Source organism: Aquarana catesbeiana, linkage group LG13 (assembly GCF_042186555.1).
Source record: "Aquarana catesbeiana isolate 2022-GZ linkage group LG13, ASM4218655v1, whole genome shotgun sequence".
Classification (NCBI taxonomy): domain Eukaryota; kingdom Metazoa; phylum Chordata; class Amphibia; order Anura; family Ranidae; genus Aquarana; species Aquarana catesbeiana.
Window position 1 is genome coordinate 132349090 of NC_133336.1, and position 27877 is coordinate 132376966.

At 42.3% G+C, this 27877-nt stretch overlaps 1 protein-coding gene across 2 annotated transcripts in view; it reads left to right on the forward strand.

The window, feature by feature from the left end:
• KNL1 (kinetochore scaffold 1) overlaps positions 1 to 27877 on the forward strand; it is a 318489-nt gene that overhangs the window by 204339 nt on the left and 86273 nt on the right. For both annotated transcript variants that reach the window (XM_073609599.1, XM_073609600.1), the window contains 4 exons: positions 23918 to 24005; positions 26059 to 26130; positions 26318 to 26357; positions 26744 to 26845. In XM_073609599.1, coding sequence (XP_073465700.1) covers positions 23918 to 24005; positions 26059 to 26130; positions 26318 to 26357; positions 26744 to 26845 — 302 coding nt within the window. The remainder of the gene's footprint in view (positions 1 to 23917; positions 24006 to 26058; positions 26131 to 26317; positions 26358 to 26743; positions 26846 to 27877) is intronic.

A 27877-nucleotide genomic window follows, 5' to 3' on the forward strand; every position in this document is an offset into this window, starting at 1 on the left:
TTGCAGCCTGGCCATTTGTTTCATTTTCACAAATACAGAATTAAAGTAGTTTTAAACCTCAGACATGAAATTTGATCAAAGCACATATTTCTATAATGTTTACTTGTTTCTCTCCAAAACTGACAGCTTCGGTCAGAGCCGCAGTACTAACAATCTGAGGTTAGTACAACTGTCTCCCCTGCTGTGCTATTGTGTTCTGACAGGGGGACAGCCCCCCCGCCAGAACACTCCGGTCAGTGGTCTCAGCCATTGGCTGCTGGTTTTCCAGCATGCTTGTTGGACCAGCTGCTATACACAGCTGGGTGACATTTAGGAGGGGTAGAGGGAAGAGAGCTAGGGAGGTCAGTCCTGAGTTGGTACACCCACAACAAATATGCCAAGTTGCATGATGTTGGAGATATCAGCTCAAGGGTGGCAGTGCCAGTCCCATAGCTGCCAGGGGAGCGACTGCTCTGGTAAGGAGGGGGCCATGGATAGAGGAAAGGTTGGACATGAACTGGTAGTAGGGGACTCAATTATTAGGAGGACAGAGAGGGCAATCTGTCACAAAGACCTTGGTTGCCGAACAGTATGTTTGTTAGGTGCTCGGATTCGACACATCGCGGATTGGATGGACAGATTTTTGGGTGGAGCTGGGGAGGACAGCTGTTTTGGTGCACGTTGGCACCAATGACAAAGTAAAAGGAAGGTGGAGAGTCCTAAAAAAATTATTTCAGGGACTTGGGGAATAGATTGAAGAAAAGGACGTCCAAGGTAGTGTTCTCAGAAATACTACCTGTGCCTCGAGCCACACCAGTGCGGCAGAAGGAGCTTAGGGAATTGAATAAGTGGCTGAGGAACTGGTGTAGGATGTAGGGGTTTTGGGTTCCAGCAGAACTGGGCTGACTTCTCAGTCGGTTACCGGCTTTTTAGTAAGGGTGAGCTGCACCTTAGGTTGTAAAACCTCCTGTGATGCAGGAGCCCCCCTTTTACTTACCTGAACCCAGCGACGGTTATCAGCACACCAGCTCCAGCCGGTGTCTCGGGTCATTATTGGATATATTGATAGCAGCGCAGCCATTGGCTCCCGCTGCTGTAAATCAAATCCAATGACGTGGGGGCGGGGCCAAGTCCTGCTGTCTGTGTCAATGGACGCAACAGCAGGACACAGGACCATCCTCTCTAATGGGGTACTCGAAGAGGAGGATCCAGGAGTGTTGCTGAGGGACCCCAGAAGAGGAGGCTCAGGGCCACTCTGTGCAAAACCATCTGCACAGAGGAGGAATGTATGACATGTATGTTTGTGTGTGTTTGTTTGTTTTTTTTTTTTTTTTAAACTAACCTTTTAAATATCCTTTAATGCGGAGGGTGCAGCTCTACTTGGAAGAAATATGGCCACAAAGTTGGATGGGCTTTTAAACTAGTTGGGGGAAGGGTTCAGAGGAAGCCATAGCCGGCAGTGAGCAAAGGACAGAGGGCAGTAGTGATAATGCATCTAATCCCGAAGTGAATGAGTGGACAAATCAAACAAACAACAATCAAAAACATAGCCTGAGAAAACAGAAGGAGAAATGTAATGTGCACTCATACAACACTGAGAGGCGTATACACAAATGCCAGGAACCTAGCTAACAAAGTGGATGAACTGGAGCTGCTATTACACGAGAAGCAAGTAGACTTTGTGGGAATAAAATACATTTTGGTTTGACAGCTCACACAACTGGCTGGCAAATATTCTGAGGTATTCCTTGTATCGGAAGGACAGGGAAGGTAGAAGAGGGGGAGGTGTGTGTGTGTGTGTGTGTGTGTGTGTGTGTGTGTGTGTGTATGTTATATATATATATATATATAGAAGGGGACGGGGTGGTGGTGGAATCTATGTGGGTAGAACTCCAAAGAAGAAGAAAATGGGGAAATTAATAGTGGGGGCATATGTTACAGGCCTCCCAACCTGAAGGAGGAGCTGGACCTATCACAGATAGAAATGGCAAGGAAATGTCGTCATAATGGGGGACTTCAATTATACTGATATAGACTGGGTACAAGGGACAGCTCACTCCTTAAAGGCCTGTCATTTCATGAATTTCTTTCAGGACAACTTCATGTCTTAATTGGTGGATTCCCCAACTAGAAAGGAATGCATTGCTAGATTTATTAATTACGAACGATCCAAGTCTGATCTCAGATGTGGCATTACGGTACAACTTGGGCTCTAGCGATCACAGGATGATCGCATTTGGTGTAAATTATAGGAAAAGGAAGGCACGAGGGTAGCACAAAAACTCTAAATTTCAAACGAGCAAACTTTTCTGAACTGTGCTCAATACTACAAGACATCTATTTGGGGCCAAATCCTAGAAGCATTAAACATGGAAGAATAATGGGTATGCTTTAGGAACATATATTAACCATCTCAATACAGTGCACTTTCACTCCCTTCCTGCCCAGGCCATTTTTCATTTTTTCCCCGCAAATAGAGCTTTCTTTTAGTGGTATTTGATCACCTCTGCGGTTTTTATTTTTTGCGCTATAAACAAGAGTGACAATTTAAAAAAAAAAAAAAAAACACTATTTTTTACTTTTTGCCATAATAAATATCCAATTTTTTTTTTTTTAAACAAATTTTTCTTCAGTTTTTAGGCCGATATGTATTCTTCTACATATTTTTGGTAAAAAAAATCGCAATGAGTGTATATTGATTGGTTTGCGCAAAAGTTATAGTGTCTACAAAATAGGGGATAGATTTATAGCATTTTTATTTATTTATTTATTTTTACTAGTAATGGCGGCACTTTTGACATATTTTTGGGACCATTCACATTTATACAGCGATGCGTGCTCTAAAAATGCACTGATTTCTGTATAAATGTGACTGGCAGGGAAGGGGTTAACACTAGGGGGTGATCGAAGGGGGGAGGGACTCACAAGGGGAGGAGACCGATTGGTGTTGCTCTATACCAGGGGTCTTCAAACTGCAGCCCTCAGGTGTTCAGGAACTACAATTCCCATCATGCCTAGTCATGTCTGTGAATGTAAGAGTTTTACAATGCCTCATGGGATGTGTAGTTCTGCAACAGCTGGAGGGCCGTAGTTTGCTACTATACTGAGAACACACATCGGTCTCCTCTCCTCTGATAGGACGTGGATCTCTGTGTTTACACACAGAGATCCACGGTCCTGCTGTGTTACCGGGCAATCGCGGGTGCCCAGTGAACATCGCGATTGCTGGCGGCGCGCGCTCCCTGGTGGGCAGGAAAGGCGAGGGCGTCATATGACGCCATGCCGCCTGGCCGTCATATGACGGCTGGCAGGCGGAAAGCGGTTAAACAATGGTATCACACAGTGCATTCCAATGGGCAATAAATATAGAAGAGCAAAGGTTAAACCTGGGTGGCTAAACTGTAACGTAAAAAGTATTTTTGAGGGGGCGCATGCGCGGCGTGTAGGATGGCGGACGTGTGAGAGAAGCGCTCCGGTCCCCGTCTCCCTGTTCGAGGCTCTTGCTAAGCTTACAACGCACCACTAGCCCCAGGAGTGACACCGCCGACTGCCGGTGGTCCCCAGGCACCGTATGGGTAAAATCGGCTTCCAAAAAGCGATCTACAGAGGTTTTATCCCGCCGCCACCGTCGCAGCCTATTCACAATATAGAGCGCTTCCTGTATAGGCCGCAATCCCTGGCCTCGAGTGACCCGCCCGGCCCGCCAGACACCGCTGAACCCCGCCTGATGACGGGAAATGCAATTTTGGAGAATCACAGGTCCCAGCAATACCAATCAATACTATAGCTGCTGTGGCTGTACTGGACCTCAAACTACAATCATTACTCCAGGGCCTGACCCACAATATTGCTAAGGAGGTGGGTAAAATAGCACATGAGCTGCGGGGAGAGAGAGATTAACTGGGGGAACGCACTGACACTTTGGAGAATAAATTTGATGAATTAACCCAGTATGTACCTGCTCTCGAGGAAGACGATGCCGCCATGAAACATAGTCTCCCAGCTCCAGCAGGAAGATTTGGAGAACCGGGAAAGACGCCAGAATTTGAGAATCAGAGGGATCCCTGAAATGGTCAGTGACAAGGAGCTACGCCCTTCTCTTTTGGGCCTGTTTATTATCTTAGCTCCCCATCTCCCTGACATAGATTGGCGCCTTGACCGGGCACACAGATCCTTGGCTCCAAAACCCCCTCCTATTGCTAACCCCAGAGACGTTATTGTCTGTTTCCACTACTATGAGACTAAAGTAGCCCTCACAATTACAACCCGCTACAAATCACGCATTGACTTTAAACAAATGATCTTTCTCTGATTACTTTAGCCAAAAGACACAGCTTTCGCCCTGTTACCACACCTCTACAAAACCATCAAGTCCCTTACCGCTGGGGGTTCCCATTCTGCCTGTCCACTTCCCAAGATGGTGTCCAATACTCACAGAGACTTCTACGAAAGTGAAGCCTTTATCTGCAACCCACCCATCCCTGAAGATTTTCAGCCCCAGGCTCCGAATCCTAAGCCACTCACGACCCCGGCCAAGATTTGGACCCCAGTCCAACGAAGATCGCAGAAGGCCTTTTCCACCCCTCAACGAGCTAATTCTCACAGATTTCCGACCTGAAGAGACCCTTCCTCCATCAATATTTAATCTTTAATACCGTAGCCAGACATTGCTTAGTCTGGCTATGCCAGTGACCCTCTTGGAGACTGGTCACCTTCTCTCACAAAGAGACACACTCCTTACTGTTTGATAGAACTTATCACCATTAATTTTTCTGGAAGAAGTTTCTTCCTCCCCCTTTCTTGATCGACTAGTTGCTTACCACTGATCAGTTTTGTCTGCTACTCTAGAAGAGATGGGGACCCTCCGTCGGTTCCTGCAGGCTGCTATGCCCCTCACCACAACCCATGGCTTCTGCCTGGGTATCCTGAAGTTTTACCTTCGGGTACCTTCAGGTTTTTAAAAAAAAATGCTTTTTTTGTTTGTTTTTTTTTTTTTGTTTTGTTTTTTTTTTTGTCATTTTTTACTGTTTTTTCAATTTAAAGGTCGTTTTTTTTTTTTTACCTTTTTATACGGTTGCTAATGCGAAATCTATAACACCGTTTCAACTTCGGTATCTATGTGCCTTTTACATGTTTTATCTCATGGATTTTCATATACTTGTTTTACAGTATATAATATGCGTGCATTATTTTCACCTGTTTAGATATGGCTCTTAAAGTATATTCATGCAATGTTAAGGGCTTGAACTCCATCGGGAAGCGATGCCAAGCTCTTAGGGAGTTTAGGTCCTCCAATGCAGAGGTGATTTATGATTCAAGAGACCCACTTTAAATCCAGTGGATCATTCGAATTTGCTTCCAAACATTTTGCAATGGCCTCAGACCCATCTGGAAAGACAGGAGTAGCAATTCTCATTGAACGATCCTGCCTGATCCGGGTTCTCTCATGATATCTAGACCCTCACGGTCGGTTCATACTCCTGAATTGTAGTCACCTGAACACTCATTTCACTTTGGCTAACATATATGCTCCAAATGTAGGACAAATTAGTTTCCTCACAACAGTTTTTGAGAAGTTACAATCCTTTTCTCAGCCTTTTATGATTTTGGGAGGCGATTTCAATGTGTGTATGTCTCTGACCAGGGATAGACAAACTCTATTCCAAGATGCCCCACGAGCCGCTACCCAGAAATCATCCGCCTCTTTCCATAAATTAACTAGATCACATAATCTTTTTGACACCTGGAGAGTAAAACATCCCACTCAGAAGTTACACATTCTACTCCCCCCCCCCCCCCCCCCCCCAAGCTACAGTGGGGACAGAAAGTATTCAGACCCCCTTACATTTTTCACTCTGTTATATTGCAGCCATTTGCTAAAATCATTTAAGTTCATTTTTTTCCTCATTAATGTATATACAGCACCCCATATTGACAGAAAAACACAGAATTGCTGACATTTTTGCAGATTTATTAAAAAAGAAAAACTGAAATATCACATGGTCCTAAGTATTCAGACCCTTTGCTGTGACACTCATATATTTAACTCAGGTGCTGTCCATTTCTTCTGATCATCCTTGAGATGGTTCTACACCTTCATTTGAGTCCAGCTGTGTTTGTTTATACTGATTGGACTTGATTAGGAAAGCCACACACCTGTCTATATAAGACCTTACAGCTCACAGTGCATGTCAGAGCAAATAAGAATCATGAGGTCAAAGGAACTGCCTGAAGAGCTCAGAGACAGATTTGTGGCAAGGCACATATCTGGCCAAGGTTACAAAAAAAATTTCTGCTGCACTTAAGGTTCCTAAGAGCACAGTGGCCTCCATAATCCTTAAATGGAAGACGTTTGGGATGACTAGAACCCTTCCTAGAGCTGGCTGTCCAGCCAAACAGAGCTATCGGGGGAGAAGAGCCTTGGTGAGAGAGGTAAAGAAAACCCAAAGATCACTGTGACTGAGCTCCAGAGATGCAGTCAGGAAATGGGAGAAAGTTGTAGAAAGTCAACCATCACTGCAGCCCTCCACCAGTCGTGGCTTTCTGGCAGAGTGGCCCGACGGAAGCCTCTCCTCAGTGCAAAACACATGAAAGCTCGCATGGAGTTTGCTAAAAACACCTGAAGGACTCCAAGATGGTGAGAAATAAGATTCTCTGGTCTGATGGGACCGTGATAGAACTTTTTGGCCTTAATTCTAAGCGGTATGTGTGGAGAAAACCAGGCACTGCTCATCACCTGTCCAATACAGTTCCAACAGTGAAGCATGGTGGTGGCAGCATCATGCTGTGGGGGGGTTTTCAGCTGCAGGGACAGGACGACTGGTTGCAATCGAAGGAAAGATGAATGCGGTCAAGTACAGATATATCCTGGACGAAAACCTTCTCCAGAGTGCTCAGGACCTCAGACTGGGCCGAAGGTTTACCTTCCAACAAGACAATGACCCTAAGCACACAGCTAAAATAACGAAGGAGTGGCTTCACAACAACTTCGGCCCAGCCAGAGCCCTGACTTAAACCCAATTGAGCATCCCTGGAGAGACCTAAAAATGGCTGTCCACCAACCTTTACATCCAACCTGACAGAACTGGAGAAGGATCTGCAAGGAGGAATGGCAGAGGATCCCCAAATCCAGGTGTGAAAAACTTGTTGCATCTTTCCCAAAAAGACTCATGGCTGTATTAGATCAAAAGGGTGCTTCTACTAAAATACTGAGCAAAGGGTCTGAATACTTAGGACCATGTGATATTTCAGTTTTTCTTTTTTAATAAATCTGCAAAAATGTCAACAATTCTGTGTTTTTCTGTCAATATGGGGTGCTGTATATACATTAATGAGGAAAAAAATGAACTTAAATGATTTTAGCAAATGGCTGCAATATAACTGAGTGAAAAATTTAAGGGGGTCTGAATACTTTCCGTCCCCAATGTATATTATAGATTAGATCATTTTCTAGTTACGGCCCCTCTCCTTCCTTATGTAGTCTTCTCGGAGATAAACCCTATCACCTGGTCGGACCATGCACCCATTGAACTCGACATTGTTTTGAAGTCTTCAAAGCCCAAGTCGTGCCATTGGCGTCTCAACGAGTCCCTGATCAAAAATCCAGTATCCCAAACTCACTTGCAACAGAAGCTGACCGAATTCTACCTACTAAATGATGGGTCGGTTTCAGAAATTTCCTCCTTGTGGGAGGCTCACAAGGCTTTTTCCAGAGGCGAGTGCATATCTACAGGCTCTCGCCTGAAACGAGACTCCCAAATTGAAAGTCGATCTCCTTGCTCAACTGCAAACTACATAGATGTACTTGTTGGAATCCCCCACGGTGGAAAGATTGAGAGCGGTTACCGAGATCGAATCAAATCATTTGACATGAATAAAATTTCCAAATCTGTTATGGGCCAGACAAAAATTCTATGAATTTGCAAATAAACCACATAGGATTCTATTTAACAGGTTAAAACCACGACCCTTTCTATCAATACTTGACCACCTGATGCAGCATGACGGCCCCCCTACTGTCCTAAAGCTATGTCTAAAGTATTTGGGGACTTCTATAATCGGTTGTATAACTGTTTAAGCCCTGGCTCGAATTCCCAATTCTCAGTCGAAGTTTGATAAATTCATATCCTCCCTAACACTACCCAAACTATTCACTGAACAAATTTCTACTCTTAAAACACACCTATTACCACAGAGGAAATAACAGAAGTGATCAAAAATCTCCCGCCCCACAAGTCCCCAGGTCCGGATGGCCTTCCCTTAGATTTATTACGAAACCATTTCACAGAATCTAAACCCCTATCTACAATCCCTATATTCTTCTTTCCTTAAGGGTTCCATCCCACACTTACAGTTCCTACATGCTTATATAACAGTCATTCCTAAACCGGGTAAAGATCCCATACTACCAGACAATTCCCGCCCCATTGCTTTATTAAATTCGGACTATAAGATCTTTACTAAAATATTAGCCAGTGGACTCTCACCCCTACTGATGACTCTGTTCCATAAAGATCAAGTGGGATTCGTCCCAACAAAACGTGCAGGGGACAACCCGATAAGATCCATAGACCTGATTGACTTAGTAACTAAACAACCCACTATCGTTTTAAGCTTAGACGCACAAAAAGCTTTCGACCATTTAAGCTGGCCATTTATTTTCGCGGTCCTGGCTAGATTTGGATTCTCGGGTCTCTTCCTACAGGCTCTACAAGCCCTGTATTCTCACCCCAGCTCTTTCAGATTGTCTTCCTATATGTTGCAGCGGTTCACCCTTAGTAATGGCACCAGGCAGGGTTGTCCTTTGTCACCCCTGTTGTTTATATTGAGCCTTGTACCTCTTGCAACGGCCATTAGATCTCACCCTGATATCCAGGGGGTCCCGCTGTGACAACAGGACTATAAGCTGTCACTCTTTGCAGACATCTTACTGACTCTCACCCATCGTCTTCTTACGTTCCTTACACGACACTCTATCCACCTTTTGGATCTCTGTCAGGTTTTAAGATTAATCAGTCCAAAACAGAAGCCCTTCCTATTGACATAACCCCAGACTTGCTCAGCTCTTTACAAGGCAGATTTAAATACAGATGGTGCTCGTCTTCGTTGAAATATCTGGGCATTCATCTTACCCCCTCATATTCCTCTCTATCAAGCCAACTTTCCCCACTATGTTCGCAGAAATAACCAGACTTCTGCACCTCTGGTCCTCCATTCCAATCTCTCTCCTTAGCAGAATTAATGTTCTCAAAATGTTGATCCTGCCCAAATTATTGTACTTATTTAAAACACTGCCAATCCTGGTCCCAATGTCGCAGCTGAAAAACCTCCAGTGAAAATGCCTCAACTTTATATGGAATAACGCCTCCCATAGGATTGCTTAATCAGTAGTTTTTGCTCTCAGAACTAAAGGAGGGCTGGCTGCATCAGATTTAATTAAATATTATTATGCCTCTCACCTTAGGGTATTGACTTCCTGGACTTCTAGGAAAGCTCCAAATAGGACTAGAATTGAAATGGGGATCACTGTTCCAGTACATCCTTGTTACGTGTTATGGTCTTCCTCAAATAAATGTATGCCCCAATTAAGATTCCTTTGTTTGGCCAATGCTTTTCACCCTACCCATTTGGAGGAAATGTGCAGACCGATTCTCCCTCTCCTCCCCTTGCTCTCCACTCCTGCATGTCCTTTTTATTCCAGATGGAATGTCTTCTATACGAACACTCCCATGAAACCAGGCGGGCATCTTTCAGTTGCGACATCGGTTACACATAAACTCCTGTCCTTACCAGAAAAAAAAAAAAGAAACATGAACTTCCTGCCTCCTTGTTGTACTCATATATACAATTTAAACATTTTTTTCCTTGCCAATATGCCCTCACTATCCTTGGAGAAACCCACAGACTTTGAAATACTCTGTGCAAATGGCCCTTATGAACCCAAACTGATTTCATCCATATATAAAATGCTTCACGAGACGCCCTTTCTAACAGACTCTTCACACAATTACATGGAAAAATGGTCCTGAATATTGCACAGGCCAATCTCATTGTTAGATTGGGGAAAAATATGGGAATCGTCCTCAAAAATCTCACGATGTGTAGCACAAAAAGAAACTGCCATTAAGATTTTTTTTTTTTGGTATAGAACTCCTGATTGTTACATGCTCATAACCCCTCCGTCTCTAACCTATGCTGGAGATGTGGAGACTCTGTAGGCTCTCATTTTCATATCTTTTGGGAATGCCCTGTCATTGGCCCATGTTGGACCGAGGTTCAAAAACTTTTCCAAATATTACTTTCCACAACCATTCAATTGAATCCTATATATTTCCTCCTGGGCCTCCCTATACCGGATATCTCCAAAGCATTACAGAAACTTGGGTCCTTTTATACTTCTAGCAGCGAAAAGAGCCATTCCTAGGCATTGGCTCTCTACTTCTCCTCCCACTATCCACCACTTTCTTTCTATTCTAGCAGATACACGCAGCATGGAACATCTGACTGCAAAGATCAATGGTAACCTACCCTTATTTGATAAGATTTGGAAAGGTTGGGATGATTCAGTATACCCTCTTGAATCCGATAACCACACATCTTTATGATTCCCACTAGAAATACCCTTTGAATATCCTCTAGCTTTATATTATAGTCTAATATATACTCATCCAACCAGATTTGAAATAAGATACTGTATGGAAATTGTTTAGCTGATCCAAAGATGGAAGCCGCTTTTATCCGCCCATAATTGTATCCCTGTTAAGTTCTATTGGCTCGTTTTCTGTTTTGGTTTGTATTTTCTGAACTTGAAATGTCTTACTGCCTGTATCTTATGATGTGATGTTTTATAACTGATCTAAAGAAACAATTAAAAAAAAAAAAGTATTTTTGAAGAGGGGAAAAAAATGTCCTTTTTAAAAAATATAAAACGGAGGGGGGCATTGCCAGCATTCCAATACTACAATAAGAAGTGCAAGAAAAACTACAATTAGAAGTGCAAGAACAAAATCAGGCAGCTAAATAAGACTACAAGAGACACATAGCAGAGGAGAGTAAAAACAATCCCAAGGAGTTTTTTAGGTAACAGTAAAAAATCAAGATCAGAGCACGTTGCCCACATTAGACAATGATGGGAGGATGGTTACAGATGACACAGAGAATGCAACACTACTAAATGCTTTCTTCTCAATTTTTACAGAGGAAAAGGAATGGTATATCGACTGTGACAGGATTGTTAATAACACGTCACAGGATTTACCCTTGTGGCTAACAGAGGCCGAAGTCAAGGAAAGACTAGATAAGCTTAACACATATAAATCACCTGGACTAGATGGTTTACATCCGAGAGTCCTCGAAGAACTTAGTTATAGCTACACCATTATTTCTAATCTTTGCATAGGGACAGGAATTGTAGCAGTTTATTAGAGAACAGCCATTGTGGTACCAATATTCAAAAAAGGGCAGATACTTATTCCTGAAAAAACTACAGGCCAGTCAGCCTAACATCAATAGTAGGTAAATTATTGGAGGGGATGATAAGGTACTATATCCAAGAATTTGCTGAAAAAAAAAGTATCATTCGTAGTAATCAGCATGTGTTTTCGAAGGGTCGTTCTTGCCAGACCAATCTTTTAACATTCTTCGAGGAATTGAGCTGCCATCTAGATAGGGGGAGGCCTGTGGATGTGGTGTATCTGGATTTTGCAAAAGCATTTGATACAGTTCCCCAAAAATGCTTAATCTACAAGCTGAGATCTGCAGGCATGTACTATAAGGTTTGTTTTTGGATTAACTGGATACACAGGGGTATATCCAAAGGGTAGTGATAAATAAGTGTACTCGGACTGGTCTGGAGTATTAAGTGGGGTACCCCAAAGCTCTGTCTCGGGACCAATTTTGTTTAATTCATAAATGATAGAGGATGGGATACATAGCTCAAGCTCAGTTTTTGCGGACGACACAAAAATATGCAGGGCAATAACTTCACATCAGGATATAGAAATTTTACAGAAAAACCTGAACACAATAATGGGGTGGGCAACTACATGGCAAATGAGGTTTTATGTGGAGAAATGTAAGGTATTGCACTTGGGAGCTAAAAACATAAACGCAAACTACTTGATCTGGGGTTCCTAGTAGAAGACAGAGTGGGCAATAGCATGCAATGTCAAGCTACAGTTACCAAAGCTGGCAGAATATTAGCATACATAAAAAAGGGGATAAACTCCAAAGATAAAACTATAATCCTGCCACTTTATAAAACTCAGGTCAGGCCACATCTGAAGTATTCTGTCCAGTTCTGGTCATCAGCCTTCAGAAGGGATGTGTTGGACCTAGAGAGTCAAAAGAAGGGCAGCAAAATTAATGGAATTGGAGGACCTCAATTACGAGGAACGACTACAAACATTAAGTTTAGACGCTTGAGAGGGCACATGATGGCAAATTGCAAATACCTCAATGGTGATCCCAGCGTAGGAAAAAAAAAATTCAGTCTCAGGGCGTGTAAGAGGATATGGGGTCACACAATGAGATTAGAGGAGACGTGGTTTAACCTTAAGCTACGCAGGGGGTTTTCCACTGTCAGGGCGATGAGTATGTGGAACTCCCTTCCACATTTGGTGTCAGCGGGGAGTATTGATATTTTTAAAAGTCTTGGACATGCATCTTAAAGAACATAACATACAGGGATATGGGAAATAATTATCGACACTGACACGTACACCTACAGAGGTTGAACTGGATGGACTATTGGTCTTTATTCAACCTTTACCAACTGTGTAACTATGTAATACACGGGCCGAATGTCAGTCGGTTTTTATTGATGTCGCCCGACATTTGGCCCGTGTGTACTAGGCTTTAATCAGCATGAGTCCCTTCTGATACCTTTTTAGCTCTTGGTGTAGAAAAAGCTTAACAAGGGAGGGAACTCCAGCACAACCTATGATTAACGGCCTCTATTGTGTGCTGTGTCAAAGGAGGCTGTGCCCCTTCCCTCTAATCGGCTCTCGGAGCTCTTTTTTAGTGTGTAACTGCAGCTCCCCGCCCCCTGCTTTGTGAGTTCATAAATATTCCTTTTAATCCAAGTATTACAAGGATGTACAGGACAAATGGCTGCAAAGTAAGAGGTACAACTTGTGTAGGAGGAATTGTTTCACCTCTGTGCATCACCTGAGGCTTGTCACTTTATTTGTGTGTATATATAAGGGTTTACAAACACTTTAAATTGACATTGTGGACTTTAAAATGTCCTTATGTTCTGGATACATCTGGCCTTCTCCTTTTGCTCCACCTCCTCTTCACCAGAGCACTAGGGTGCTCTGCAAACAAATGGGATTTTTTTTGGGCTTTCTCTAATCATCAATATGAGAATTATTCTCCAAGTAATGCAACAGTCACAATGGCTATTTGGTGTATCTTTGGAGGATCTACCCTTTAAATGCAGACTAATTCCATCATTGGTTAGTTCTTACGGTGATAGATCCTGTATATTTCACCATAACGGGTGTACCATCATGTATGTCTGATTCACATTTTTAAAGCAAAACTGAAGTTCTGCTGTAAGAAACAGCAACCAGGCAAACCGCAAACCAGGCATGCTTTCATTGCAGAAGAGAAATTCAATGTATCTTCTGCAAAAAAAATGCCCCTGTTCTCGTCAGTGCTGTAAACTGATCTACTAAAGTTCAGCTCAGCTTGCAGTCCCAGGCTTTTCTGAGTGCCGGGGTGACTGGCTCCTGCACATGGTGCTGGAGTGATGTCATCCCCCGCCAGCCAATGAAGAGACCTGAAGACCGACACATGCCGGCAAGGGACAAATGGACAGGTGTGTATTGACCCTTTATTTCTGCTTCACTTATTCAGCATTTTTTCTTGTCACTCTTTAAGCATTTTTTCTTTCATACTTCTTGGCACTCTTCAGCCAAGTGTTGCATGCAGCCCAGATCAAAGTCTTCTGGGCAGGCAAATAACCCAGACCAATGCTCATTAACCTCGGTGGGGCGATTCAGTGTACCTCTTTCCCACAACACCATGTTTGTTTTTTTTGTCTAACATTTAAAATCTCATTCCCCTGATCCTGTGCTTTTTGCGGTGCTTGAATGGTTTGTCTCTTCTTTTCAAAAGAATCAGCTTTTCACAAAAAATGTATTACAATTTTGTACAGTGTATTATGACACCTTCCTCACGTCCCTGGTTCCCGCTGCATGCACCTTATAGCCTTACCATCTTCCACCACCCTCTCCAGCTGGTATAATGGTCCAGCACTTTAAAACCTAACTACACAGCACCAAAGGCCCCATAACTGCATAATGTACGCAAGCCAGTGCTCCTTGGCCAGCACTGACATTTGACTGCACTGACCAATGAGAATCTCTGCTTTGTTCCGGGATGCTGTTCTAGAAGGAAAGATCCTCAACAGGATTCTCGTGTGTCAGTGATGTCACATAGCCAATGCTGACTAATGAGCACTCAGCTACACAGCGCTAGAGGCTGTATAACTATGTTTTAAAGTGCCAGACTGGACTGGAGAGGGTGGTGTTGCGAGTTCACTTAAATTCATTTTGTATTTAAATCTCTTCATAGTTCCCAAGTAGACAGGACAGTGTGTACCATATTGGACCCCTAAAGCTGTCAGTGCTTTCAACATTTGTAAGGAAATTCTGCTTAGTGTCCCTTGGTGTTGGGTCACTGCTTGCTTTCTTGGATGAGGAGGAATAATAAACTTCCACAAATCCTTTCTGGATCCTTCCCTACTACTAAAATATAACTAAATGGCATCATTGTGTACACAGATTGCAATGATCTTGCCTTTACCTTCCCGAATTAGCTATTCCAATACAACAAATCTTCCAGCTCCAAACACAACACTTCACTGTTCATCTCAACATGGGAGTTTTTGGGTTCTTGGAATCTTTTTTTCAAGGCAATTATCTTTGCCCAGTTTCTCTTGAGGCCTCTCCAAAGGGCCATCCTCCCCTATGAGACAAATTCTCCAACCCTTACACAGCCAAAACTGTCTCTTCAGACTAGATTGTCCCATCTTTGATGGCTTTGTTCACTTCTGATGTCTACCCTTCCCCACTATTCATTAAAAGAATCTTGCCAGAGATGCAAATCCCTTGGACAAGGGGTATTTAAATCAGCAAGGAAAGTGTTAAATATCTTTCTATGGGTAGAGAATTTCTGCTCGCTCTTTAGATCACATTTAGTAAACTGTAGTGAACAATTTGGAACCTTCACGGAAGGTTTGTATGACATTTTTTTTAAATGAACATTAAACATTTTAAAATCCAACATATGAAAATTCATACGATCGTGGCAGAAAGGATTTTCAGCTCAACATGTTTCGCCATCAACATGGCTTCCTCGGGAGCTTATTGTAAACCTTGTGTACAATTTCACTAAAAATAGACAAAAAAGAACATTTAATATATTCAATCAATATAATAAGATAAACAATTCATTTATAGAAACCATAAAGGTCTGATGATGATAATACACAATATATATAAATATATATAAATGTGATGGGAGGGCCCGTGGAACTCAGAATACATCTTATGTCTAAGTCACCCTGTGCCATCCTGGCACAGGGTGAGTGAAAAAATATATCTTGGACTACTTAAAATGGGACAGTAATATTTGTCCACAATATCTCCCAGGATGTATGTAGAGACTATTATTGGTTTGGTTGATTCTGAACTCAACCTGTTAATTGAGTGAGCTGATCACATTAGCCTCCAGGACTGGCTAGGAGCCGAACTGTTGATGAATAGGCTGAGGAGGGGGGAGATTGTTGTTTGTATTGTTAATTGTAATTAGCTCCAGCTATTGTGTTTATACTACTGTGTGAAGCTCGGTGCCCACAAGTCTGTCATCTGGTCTGGGTAAATTTTTTTAGTTAATTAGCTCATGTTAATTATGTTAATTAGGTTACAGTTGTATTGTTAGAGGAGGTTCCAACGGCATATAAAGTACAGTTCATAGTAGCAAAAAGCAAGTATCGCCTTGTTTTGTGCTCAGAGAGGTTGGAATATCTGTATACAGACTGGGAGGAAGTAGTATATGACGGAAGCACTCAAGCGGAGTGTGGGACGTTCCGTGACTAATATATATATATATATATATATATATATATATATATATATATATATATATATATATATATATATATATATATATATATATATATATATATATATATATATATACATATACACCGTATTTATCGGCGTGTAACACGCACCCCAATTTAGGAGGGAATTTTAAGGAAAAAAACTTTTAGGAGGGAAGTTGAAGGGAAAAAAACTTACATTTAAATGCCCTTCATTGCAGCCTTCCCCAGTGCAGCCTTGCCCCAGTGCAGCCTGGGATCCCCTGTCCCTGCTTCCAGGGCTTCAAAATCGCGGTCCGCGATTTGAAAATGGCGCCGCCGGCGCCGAAGTACACAGAGCCGGTCCTCTGCTCTTTCCAGCGGCTCTCGTTTTCTTTCGGCTCCACTCGTAGTCCCGAGCGGAGCTATCCGAGTAGGTTCGGATAGCTCCGCTCGGGACTACGAGTGGAGCCGAAAGTAAACGAGAGCCGCCGGAAAGAGCCGAGGACCGGCTCTGTGTACTTCGGCTCCGGCGGCGCCATTTTCAAATCGCGGTCCGCGATTTTGAAAATGTGACAGCTCGGGATCGGCGGGGATCGGCGTATAACACGCACCTGCGACTTTCCCCTGATTTTAAGGGGAAAAAAGTGCGTGTTATACGCCGATAAATACGGTATATATCTGATGAACAAACTCACCTGAAATGCAAACACCGCTCCGAAGGACTGCAAAAAACACCAAATTGACAGTCTTGGCAAAGCATTAGAATGCCACAGGGGATATACCCTTTAATTGAACCTGCAGAGAGATATTACAAATTAGACTTCGACAAATTGGATGGTGTCTAATGAATCATAATTGATCCATTTTCACCTACTTTGCATCAATAAATGGCCCGGGAAGGAGACCATGGCAACACCAAAATGGAACAACATCAAAAACCAGTGTATGGCTTAATAACGATATGACCTAAGGGGACATGTATAATACGATTATAACTATCTGTATCGGTAATCACATTCATTAGGAAAATACCTAACTAAACTTTTAAATGCCAAAGTATTTTTTTCTTCCTTAAAGCAATAACAGACCAGCAGGGCAAGATGGATCCAAATCAATAGCCAGAGCCACATACAGGAAACAGAACTCCTATAAGTAACAATATAGTTGATTAATGTTGGGCAAGCCCAAATCCTATGTTTGTTCAAAAAATCAACTTGCCGTGGATCAGCTTACTTTCCATAGAAAAGAACCCTCTTCTGCAGGAATCAAAGCGAGCGGCTGCATCAGCGCCACCATGAGGGTGTTTAACAACCCCCTCCATCCCCACGGCGTCTGACGTCGCCGGGATGCGGACGTCCATTGCCTGTCCCCCCTTAACCTTCCCCCCTGTCTCAAATAGGACGAGGAGTAAGATCTCGCAATAACGCAATCCACGCCATTTTGGAAACTCCTCATCCCATTCGACACGTATCTCTGCTGATTGTGCATGTGCAAAACAGCCGCGATTGTGACAAATGTCCCCAAATGACAATCCGGGGGTTTAGGGGAGGCACACAGAGTAATAGGCAGAGAAACAGAAACCAACAACCTGCCAATAAACCCCCGAGCTCCCCCCCAGTTGCCTCACCCCGCCAACCAATACAATGATGGCCAAAAAAAGGGCAGGCAATATTGGGCAACCCATTAAAGGGCAAGTCCACCTATATATATAATCAACCTGCTTACAGAACTATACCTTCATTTAAGGCTTTATATATAGAAAGGGGGAAGGCAATTGATCCTAATGGGAAAATAGAGAAACAAAAAAAGGTGGGGGAGAGAGGGAGAACAGAATTGGCGCCACCAGAGCGTGAGGCAAAAACAAAGGGATTTCTAACATCACACCCAAGGTGACGCCCTGGGCGTCCGTGTGGCAACCCACTCCACCCAACTGACCAGGGGCCCCAGCAGTCCAAAAGGAGCCCGGAGTACAATTCAGAACAGGTATCAATTAGAGGAGCTTCACATCATTACTTGAATTAATTTTATAATTGATACATTTTGTGAATGCAGATAACTAACCACAGAAACAAATACCCTCCCTAATCAAAGTAAAAATGTTACGGTCCTCTGATGATTTACAGATAATTATGATCATATTATATATGTCCCCTTAGGTCATATCGGTATTAAGTCTATTTTTAGTGAAATTGTACACAAGGTTTCCTAATAAGCTCCTGAGGAAGCCATGTTGATGGTGAAACATGTAGAGCTGAAAATCCTTTGTACCTCGATCATATGAATTTTCATATGTTGGTTTTAAAATTTTTGATGATTATTTAATACAAATTTTGTATATTTTGATTTTGTTTCTAGTTAGCAATAGAGGAAATGCACCACCCTCAAACATGAACACAAAATTGCAGAGCTTAACAGTATATCAAATCAAATAGTCCAAAGAAGTCCATATAAAGTGCAGTGCTAGGAAATCAAATTAATATGAACAAGTAATCCATATAACGCAGGGGTCTCAAACTGGCGGCCCTCCAGCTGTGACTATTTGATTTGATATACTGTTAAGCTCTGCAATTTTGTTTTCATGTTTGAGGGTGGTGCATTTCCTCTATTGCTAGCAGCTATTTTGAAACTACAAGTTCCATCATGCCTCTGCCTGTGGGAGTCATGCTTGTAACTGTCAGTCTTGCAATGCCTCATGGGACTTGTAGTTTCGCAAAGGCTGGAGGGTTGCCAGTTTGAGACCCCTGATATAAGCAGTTCATTAAAGTGCAGTGCTCCTTTAAATATGTGATTTATAGAAGTGGCCACTCGCTAGACAAAGTTGCTGTCTCAATCAAGAGAACAGCTCACACGCTTAATGCAATAATATGCAGATGTAAGGTCACATTTAGCATGTGGCAAATACAGTACTTTTGATAAAGTATTCATACCCGTTGACATTTTCCACATTTTGTCATGTTGCAACCAAAAATGTAAATGTATTTTATTAGGATTTTATGTGATAGACCAACACAAAGTGGCACATGATAGTGAAGTGAAAAGAAAATGATAAATGGTTTCACAATTTTTTACAAATATCTGAAATGTATGGCGTGCATTTGTATTTAGCCCCCGAGTCTATACTTTGTAGAACCACCTTTCATTGCAAATAGCTGTATTTGTACTGAGATTAAATTACGCACAGGTGGACTTTTTACTAATTGGGTGATTTCTGAAAGCAATTGGTTACACCAATTAACTAGCAAGCCCCCAATAGAAAATAAAGACTGCATTAAAAAAAAAAAAATAGAAATCCTACTAAAACTGTCACTGTAAAAATATAAACTTGGCCTACCTTTAAAAGTTAGCTACAGTGAGAAACTTTGCATTCACTTTCATTCACAATTTTTTTTTCATGTCTGGGGAGCAATTGGTTACCCCCACAAGTCTGATGCCGGCGTTCATCATGTACTGCAGGCTGAGTTTCTTGACTGATTTTAGGCCTGGCTATCTTCCCTGATTACTGGCCAGTGCAAGTAGTATGTAGGCCTGCGTGCAGAGGGTCGGCAGAAGGTAGGCCTGCGTGCAGAGGGTCGGCAGAAGGTAGGCCTGCGTGCAGAGGGTCGGCAGAAGGTAGGCCTGCGTGCAGAGGGTCGGCAGAAGGTAGGCCTGCGTGCAGAGGGTCGGCAGAAGGTAGGCCTGCGTGCAGAGGGTCGGCAGTATGTATGGTAGGCCTGCGTACAGAGGGTCGGCAGTATGTATGGTAGGCCTGCGTACAGAGGGTCGGCAGTATGTATGGTAGGGGTCGAGAGGGCATGGTACAGGGAGGTCAGGAAGGGGAGCAGTACTGGGAGGGTCAGGAGGACACAGTGCAGGGGGGACAGGAGGGTATGGGTATATTGCGGGGGGGGGGGTGTTATCAAGAGGGCTGGGGTGTCCTGGAGGATATGATATTGGGCGGTCAGAAGGGAATGGTACTGTGGTGTCAGGAGGGATGGAGTGTACAGAAGTTTTTAATGCAGAGTGGCACAGGGAGGGTGCAGTGGTGCTGATCCCTGCTGGAAATCCTCTCACCTTCCCACATGGTACCCTTGGATCCGGGAGGAGGGCTGGTGGCAATTTGCATGCACTATCCATATGAAGCTCTCAGGTGTGTTCGGAGAAGAGCCGAATCCGCCTGAGCTATTCTGGAGGCTTTTCCCGCCCGGCAGCCGCACGTATGCACGGGACGGGGCCTGCCCCTGTAGCCTGGGATTGGGTGAGCGTGCGCATGTGCCATACCTGAAGCAAAGACCAGGTCGGCGACAGGTAGCTGACCCCGGTTTAGAGCAAAGCATATTCATGTGTTAGAATAGTCCAGTTAAAGTCCAGACCTAAATCAAATTGAGAATCTTTTGCAAGACTTAAAAATTGCTGTTTTCTCCAATCTGACAGCTTGAGCCATTTTGCAAAGAAGAATGGGCAAAAATGTCACTCTAGATGCTGGCAGACATACCCAAAAAGACTTACAGCTGTAATTGCAGGGAAAGGTGGTTCTTCAAAGTATTGACTCAGGGGGGCTGAATACAAATGCACGCCACACTTTTCACACATTTGTAAAACATTTTGAAAAACATTTATCATTTTCTTTCCACTTCACAATTATGTGCCACTTTGTTGGTTGATCACATAAAATCCCAATAAAATACATTAACGTTTTTGGTTGTAACATGAGAAAGTGAAAAATTTCAATAGGTATGAATACTTTCTCAAGGCACTGTATGCTGTCACTTCCTCCAGATCATATGCAAGTCAGTAATAGCGGTGTATACAAAAAATGTAGTATTTGGTGAATACTTGATGGAACAGTAAAATTGCCCGTGATAATAACAAATACTGATAAATCCGTGTGTCACTCTGCCTTCCCCACATAGACTGCACACTCACCAGAGGGAATATAAACCATGCAATATACAGCCTACTTTAGCAGATCGATGGATTCAGACAATGTCTCCAAAATCCTCTGAGCCCGGGACTTTCAATCAGTTCTCTCTTAGGGTACGCACAGCTGCTCAATGATACCGATAGACAAAGATAATAAGTGTAGTAATTTTTTTTTTTTAAACGGCTTAAAAACACAGTACCAGCCAGATAAAGCACCAGTGCAAACATACAAGGTAAGATGCCGCTTGTAACTCGCTTGCAAACACAGCCGCAGGTAGTGCAAGGTGCGGTGGTGTAACGTCGCGTCATTTTAGGTCTCTGATTTTGCTGTCTTTTTTAAACTTACACTGGCCACAACACACTCTTTGATTCATACCGTTTGGGTTCATTCACACTTGCTTCAAAATACTGATGCTTATCAAACGCGCCTAAAGGCATCAATGTACGTTAATAAGTTCGTTTTAAAGAGCATTAAAAACGCTCCCCCAAAACGTTTGCGGCACAGTTGACATGCGCTTTTGACTTGTTAAAAGCGCACAACAAACGCTAACAGTAGCTGGTTGTTAAGGAGCGGACCAGGAAGCCAGCTGCCGCGTCCTTAACAGATGAGTCATCAGCTTTCAGCGGGCTTCCCCAAAGCACCTTGTTCCCATGTTGATGGGACAAGGGCTCTTCCCGCACAACCCTGGGCCATGGTTGTGGAAGTCTGCGGGCAGAGGACCCCCAGATCCCCCTCCCCCCAATGTGAATGAGTATGGGGTACATCACACCCCTACCCATTTACCATAAGTCTGAGTTAACGACTTTGTCCTTTAAGTCTCTGCAGGGAGACTTAACAGGGATAAGGTGGTTTGCAACCCTCTTTCCTTCCAAAGGTGGTTTCCAATATTCATCTGAATGAGGACATTGTCCTGCCTTTTCTGCATCCACGTCCATTGCACTGCACTCCTTGGACGTGGTCAGGGCAGTTCATGTGTACCTGTCTGCCATGGCTCCCTTTTGAAGGTCAGATTTTTTTTTTTTGATTCTGGGTTTTTACCAGTGGCGCAGTCTACCAGGGCGATTCATGCCTCTTGGGTGTTCTAACATCAGGCATCTGTGTCTCAAGTTTGCAAGGCAGCTACCTAATTGTCTGTGCATACCTTTACCAAATTTTACAAGGTTGATGTTTTTGCATCTTTGGCTGTCTACATTTCCCACAAAGTTTTGCAGATGGCTGTTTGATTTTCATGGTGTTCCCTGTGGAGGTTTTTAAGTTTGCGTGGTTGTCTGTTTCTGTGATATGGCTTCCTGTGTTGGCTTCCTGTGTTCCTGTGTTGTTTTCCCACCCCTCCCTGAGACACTTCTTTGGTAAGTCCCAATGATCAAGAATGAAGAGAAGCTGTGTCAGTCAACGAACGCAAGAGCAAAGGGATTTTTTTTGTTAAAACCATGAAATCCCTTTCTCTGGGTTCATTGACTGACACGGCACCCACCCCTCCTTTTTTTTTTTTTTTTTTTTTTTTTTTTTTTTTTTTTTTTCCTGTACTGCTTTGTGACTGGCTTGTCTATAGCAGAGAAAGCTGGTTTATACCAGCTAGGATTGCCTATAACCGGTGCTGTTCTTTTTCTGCCTAGTGTCCTGCTCCTGTAGGTGGCTCTATAAACTCAGATTAAGGTATTTTACGGTGGGTAATTTAAAAAAAAAAAAAAAAAATTCCATATGTGGTCAATGCGAAATCTAGCATTGCGTAAAATGTATGGTTGCCTTTCATATGCACTGCACCTGTGCAGTTCCTGTAGCCGTTCTGCCATCCTAGATGGAGAAGTTGAAATCCATTTAACAACAAGCATGCTACGAGCAGCAAAGAGTGAAATAGCCAGAGATTTATACTAGTCTAGGATAAGTCAAAGTGTTGCAGAGTAGATGTCAAAGGATCTACACTTGGTGAAGAACCTGTCACAGCTTATGGGTATGAAGGACCTCAGTCCAGTATAGTTTACGTTTGGGACAATACCACAATGGATGTATCAAGTCTCCATAAGTTTTATTACACTTGCTGCAAAAGAAGTTTTTTATTTTTTACTTTTTATTGCCATTTCAAACATAAATTCAAAAAGAACAGAAAAATATAGTAAGGCATTTTAGCTCTTACAGAAAGAAAAAAGGGAAAAATTCAACAAATGTTATTTAAATATTAGTATCTCTGCTTATAGAGCATTTTTTTAATTTTTACAGAAACAAAAGGAAAAAGGGAAAGGAATAGGGAAGGGAGGACAAAAAAAGGGGGGGGGGGGGGCGGTAAATGCCAATGCACTGCGTTCAATTCCAGGCCTGGGATTACAAATAACAAGAATATTGAACTTCTATTGCAACATATCTATCCAAATATGTATTATATCGTCTGACAAATTTTGTACTATATATACTATAATATATCAAAAGAAGTTTTGACGTAAACCAATGCTATACAGAAAATGTGGTGTACGATATGCCCTATGTATAATAAATGTGTAAGCTGATACGAGTGAGCAAGAGAAAAGAGGGACTGCTTTTAAAACCCCCTCCCAGACATCACCAGGAATAACTAACTCTTGCGCCCATTTTCTATCTACAAGGAGCTGGATGTCTCAATAATTTTAATAGAAATTGTAAATGAATCTCAGAAAAAAGCCCCTTTGATCCTTTGGCTTAAAATTCTATCAAATGACGGGGTATTTGTAATCGAGAAACTGAGAGCCATTTTGAGCCAAAAAGGCATGTCTGACTGAGCTGGAGGTATTATTAGAAAGCCCTCTTATCTTAAGAGCATTCCACTTGAAGTTAGAATGATTTAAAATATTAACATGCACAAAAAACTGTCAGAATGCCTGTGGCATAATAAAATAATAAATATGAAATATTCTGATGGGAGGTTTCATATTCATATATGTTTCTGATATTCATAGTTCATATCTTATTTGCAGGTTCAGGTGGTAGAGCTACAGTCAAGTATAACAGAGACTGCTAAGCTAATTGAAGAGGTTGATGATTGTATATCCAGCTTACAAATTGGTATGGGTTTTTTTTTTTTCCTCTTAAATGTTTTATCTACTTCAACTTACAGAAATATCAAAATCCACTCTTTCAAGGTGGTGGGTTTTTGGTTTTTTTTGCATTATGAAGTTCCAGAGGTCACACTTATGTACAAGTAAATTGTAACACACTGGAATTTTAAGTCTAGCTGCCTTCACGCAAGTTTAGTTTTAAGATGTTGTTAAAGATGTATTCCTCCTGGAATTAATTTGCCATAGTAATATGTAATATATTAAGAAGGAATTCAGAAAGAGAAACCATAATGTTAAGCTCCGGGGAAGGAACAAAAGTCTAAGTTGTTGGAATGTGACACCAAATTGCATGAATGTTTTTCTCGATAGTAATACCCAATGCTGATTTTGTTTGAAAGTTGGAGTCCGCAATACATTTCCTTCAACAGTTACATCCCCCGTCAGCACTGTGATCATCTGTCCTGGGCTGCAGTTTTCACCGGCTGGCGCAGGGTGACATTGCTCATATTGACACACAGAATCTGTGCTAGAATGTAAACTAGCTGCACGTGCACAGCTCACTGTACATACTAAAGAAGACTGCAAGCAGGTAGTTGGGTTCATTTTATTGCAGAAGAAACATTATTTAAACCTCTATCAGAGCCTGTCTGCTGGCAGTCTTTAAAATTAAGACTTTAGGTCATCTGTAGGTTAGATTCACACTTATGCTGTGTTTGCGGGTGCAGGAATTCTTTCTGAAACCACCCACAGCCAAAACGCATCACACTTTTTTTTTTTTTTTTTTTTTTTTTTTTTTTTAGACATACATCTAACCACTCAGTGCGGGAAATCGCATGGTGCACAATCGTGTGATTCCCATGTGGCTCGAGTTTTAAAAAGGTGCAGGGACCTTTTTCCTGTAGGTACAGCAGCCCATTCAAGTGAACAGACTGCTGTGCATACGCAAATGCCGGACGCATAGATGTAAACCAAGCCTTAAAGCCTAGTACACAGCCAATGGCTAAGAGCGCTGACCAGAGTGTTCTGGTAGTGGGGCCATCCCCCTATCAGAACACAATAGCACAGCAGGGGAGATCGCTGTACTAACGTCGCATGGGTAGTACAGCGGCTCCTCCGGAGCTGTCAGGTTTTTCGTTCAGCCCTACTGGGTTGAACGAGAAACTACTAGTGCGCACTATGCTTAAGCAGTACCTGCTCCAGACATCAAGTGCTGGTTCCTATGCTCTGCTGCACTTGCCAGTGCTCTGATTTTCCTGTCACAGATTGGGTTTATCACTAGTGGTTTAATATACTGTAAATCGGGGGTCTCAAACTGATGGCCCTCCAGCTGTTGCGAAACTACAAATCCCATCATGACTCTGCCTGTGGGAGTCAACTGTCAGCCTAGCAAAGCTTCATGGGACTTGTAGTTTCACAACAGCTTGAGGGCCGCCTGTTTGAGACCCCTGCTGTAAATGTTAGTGATACTAAAGTCAATTTTCTTTTTTTTTTTTTGTATCTAAAAATAACAAACATGTTATGCTTACTTGCTCTGTGCTGTGGTTTTGCACAGAGCAGCCCAGATCCTCCTCTTCTTGGGTCCCTCGCTGGCACTCCTGGCCCCTCCGTCCTGCTGAGTTCCCCCACAGCAAGCAGCTTGCTATGGGGGCAGCCGAGCGGCTGCTCTGTGTGTCCATTCAGACACTGAGCCGCGGTTCGGCCCCGCCCCCTCTCTCTCCTCATTTTCTCACTGACTTTGACAGCAGCAGGAGCCAATGGCAACCCACTGCTGTCTCAGCCAATAATGAGGGAGAGTCCCGGGCAGCCAAAACTCTCGTGCAACATCGCTGGATCGAGATGTCCTCAGGTAAGTATGAGGGGGCTGCTGCACACAGGTTTCTTATCTTAATGCATAGAATGCATTAAGATAAACCTTCTAACTTTAGAACCACTAATTATAATGTTTTATTCTGTTATATAATTCTTTAGTGTACTTGCATATATTTTTAAAGATTTGTATTTGTTGTCCAGTCTCATGAACAGTTATAAATAAAAAAACAAAATGTTTTTTCTCTTTAAAGAAACTGCCAGACTGGAGCAGGGATTCAAAAATAACTGGGCAGACATCCCGGGTGGTAATGCGATGCAGTTTGGTAAGTAAATTCTAGTTTTCTGAGAAACCTGGCTGCGCTTACAAAGCAACACTGTCCATTCTACCTGCACCTAAAACAACCTCTTCTTAATCTGTGAGAAAGTGTACATTTGAGCTAGTTTGTATACAGTAAAGTAATTGAATTTATTTTGCTCACTGTTTTTTTTTTTTTTTTTTTTTGTTTGCAGAGTTAGAAAATATGATCTCTCTGGAACAGATTGCTATCCGGTAAGACAGTAACAAAAAAAAAAAAAAAATATATATATATATATATATATATTTTATTTTTGTGCTTTAAAACCAGTTTCTAATGAGTGCTTACACTGACATATTCAGGATTTAGAGATTTACAAGGGGAGTAGAGAAGTGGGTGTTGGGTTTTTTTTTATTTAATCCTAAATGTTGTCCTTTTGTAATATACAATATGACATATTACATTGCTTCTGTTAACTAGCAATTTTGCTCCTTAACTACTTATACTAGTCCAACTGTACATGAACTAGATTGAATGTGGAATAATTTACTGTCCCATAATGGTTGTTTTTTCTTTAGCAAATCACTTTGGAAAGAGGGCAAGAGCAGTTAAAACTACTAATATATTTGACTATTTGTAGGGAAAAGTCACACTTGGAACAACAAAAGGAAAAGGTCTTGACACACCTTGGTTGCTTGCAGGACGAAGCACGAGGCCTTGACAAACGTTTGCAGGAACCTTGGTAAGGATGACCCGTTATTTTCTTACATATCCAGGAATAATTCCAACCATTAATTCTTTTTTTGAATGAAGGGGAAGTTAGGCCATAAATGGGCATTTTCATTGTGTGTTCTTCAGTCATGCCTTTTCAAAACACAATCTGATGTGCTATTGCCATTTTGCTGTATGTGCCTGCGCATGGTTTATTCAGAATATATTCAAATATCTTCTGGAAAAATGCCCCACAAGTTAGATGGCTGTTTAGATAATACCCTTCCCTTGTTAAAGTGGTTGTAAACCTCAGACGCTAAGTATGAACAAAGCATATTCTTCAGTGTGTACATGTCTTAATTCTGAGCACTAAGTGTCATTTCTGCCTGCTGCATCGCTCCTCTGCAAGAGTAATTTCTGACAAATTTTTCTGACACCAAGAGGTAGAATGGTGACAGGGAGGGACCTCCAGCACACAGCCTATGATTGACAGCCTCAGCTCTGCACCTGGATGAAGTGGGGGGGGGGGTTGCCCATTCCCTCCAGTCAGCCCTCCTTACTGCGCTCTGCAGAATTTAACTTCAGCTCCCTTCCCCCTGCTTTCCCAGAGCTTAGACAAGCTGTATAAATTCTGGACTCTGAAGGGCTGTAGAGAAGAGTGGACTACAGATAAACAGGTACAACCGATGTAGGAAGATCTGTTTCAGATCTGTTTATTTCACATGAGGCTAGTCCCTTCACTGAGTATGCATCCATTTCAAATCTCCGGTCACGCATATGAGAATAGATAAATTCTGTACTATTTTTTGCTTTTCTTAATTCTTCCTCTCTCCTTATTGTTGGCTTTCGTTGGATATCACCTCATTATACATGTCCATTCCACATGCTATTGGGCTTAAAGCTGTCAATTTTTTCCTGTAAAATCACACTCAAATACATCCTAAACAAGCTGGTTTAATTTTTTTTTTTTTTCCATAAAGTTTTTATTGAGAATTTGAGTTTGTTTTTAATAAATAAAAAGAAAATGCAGTCACAGAATACATGTAGACTCCCAATCATGTAA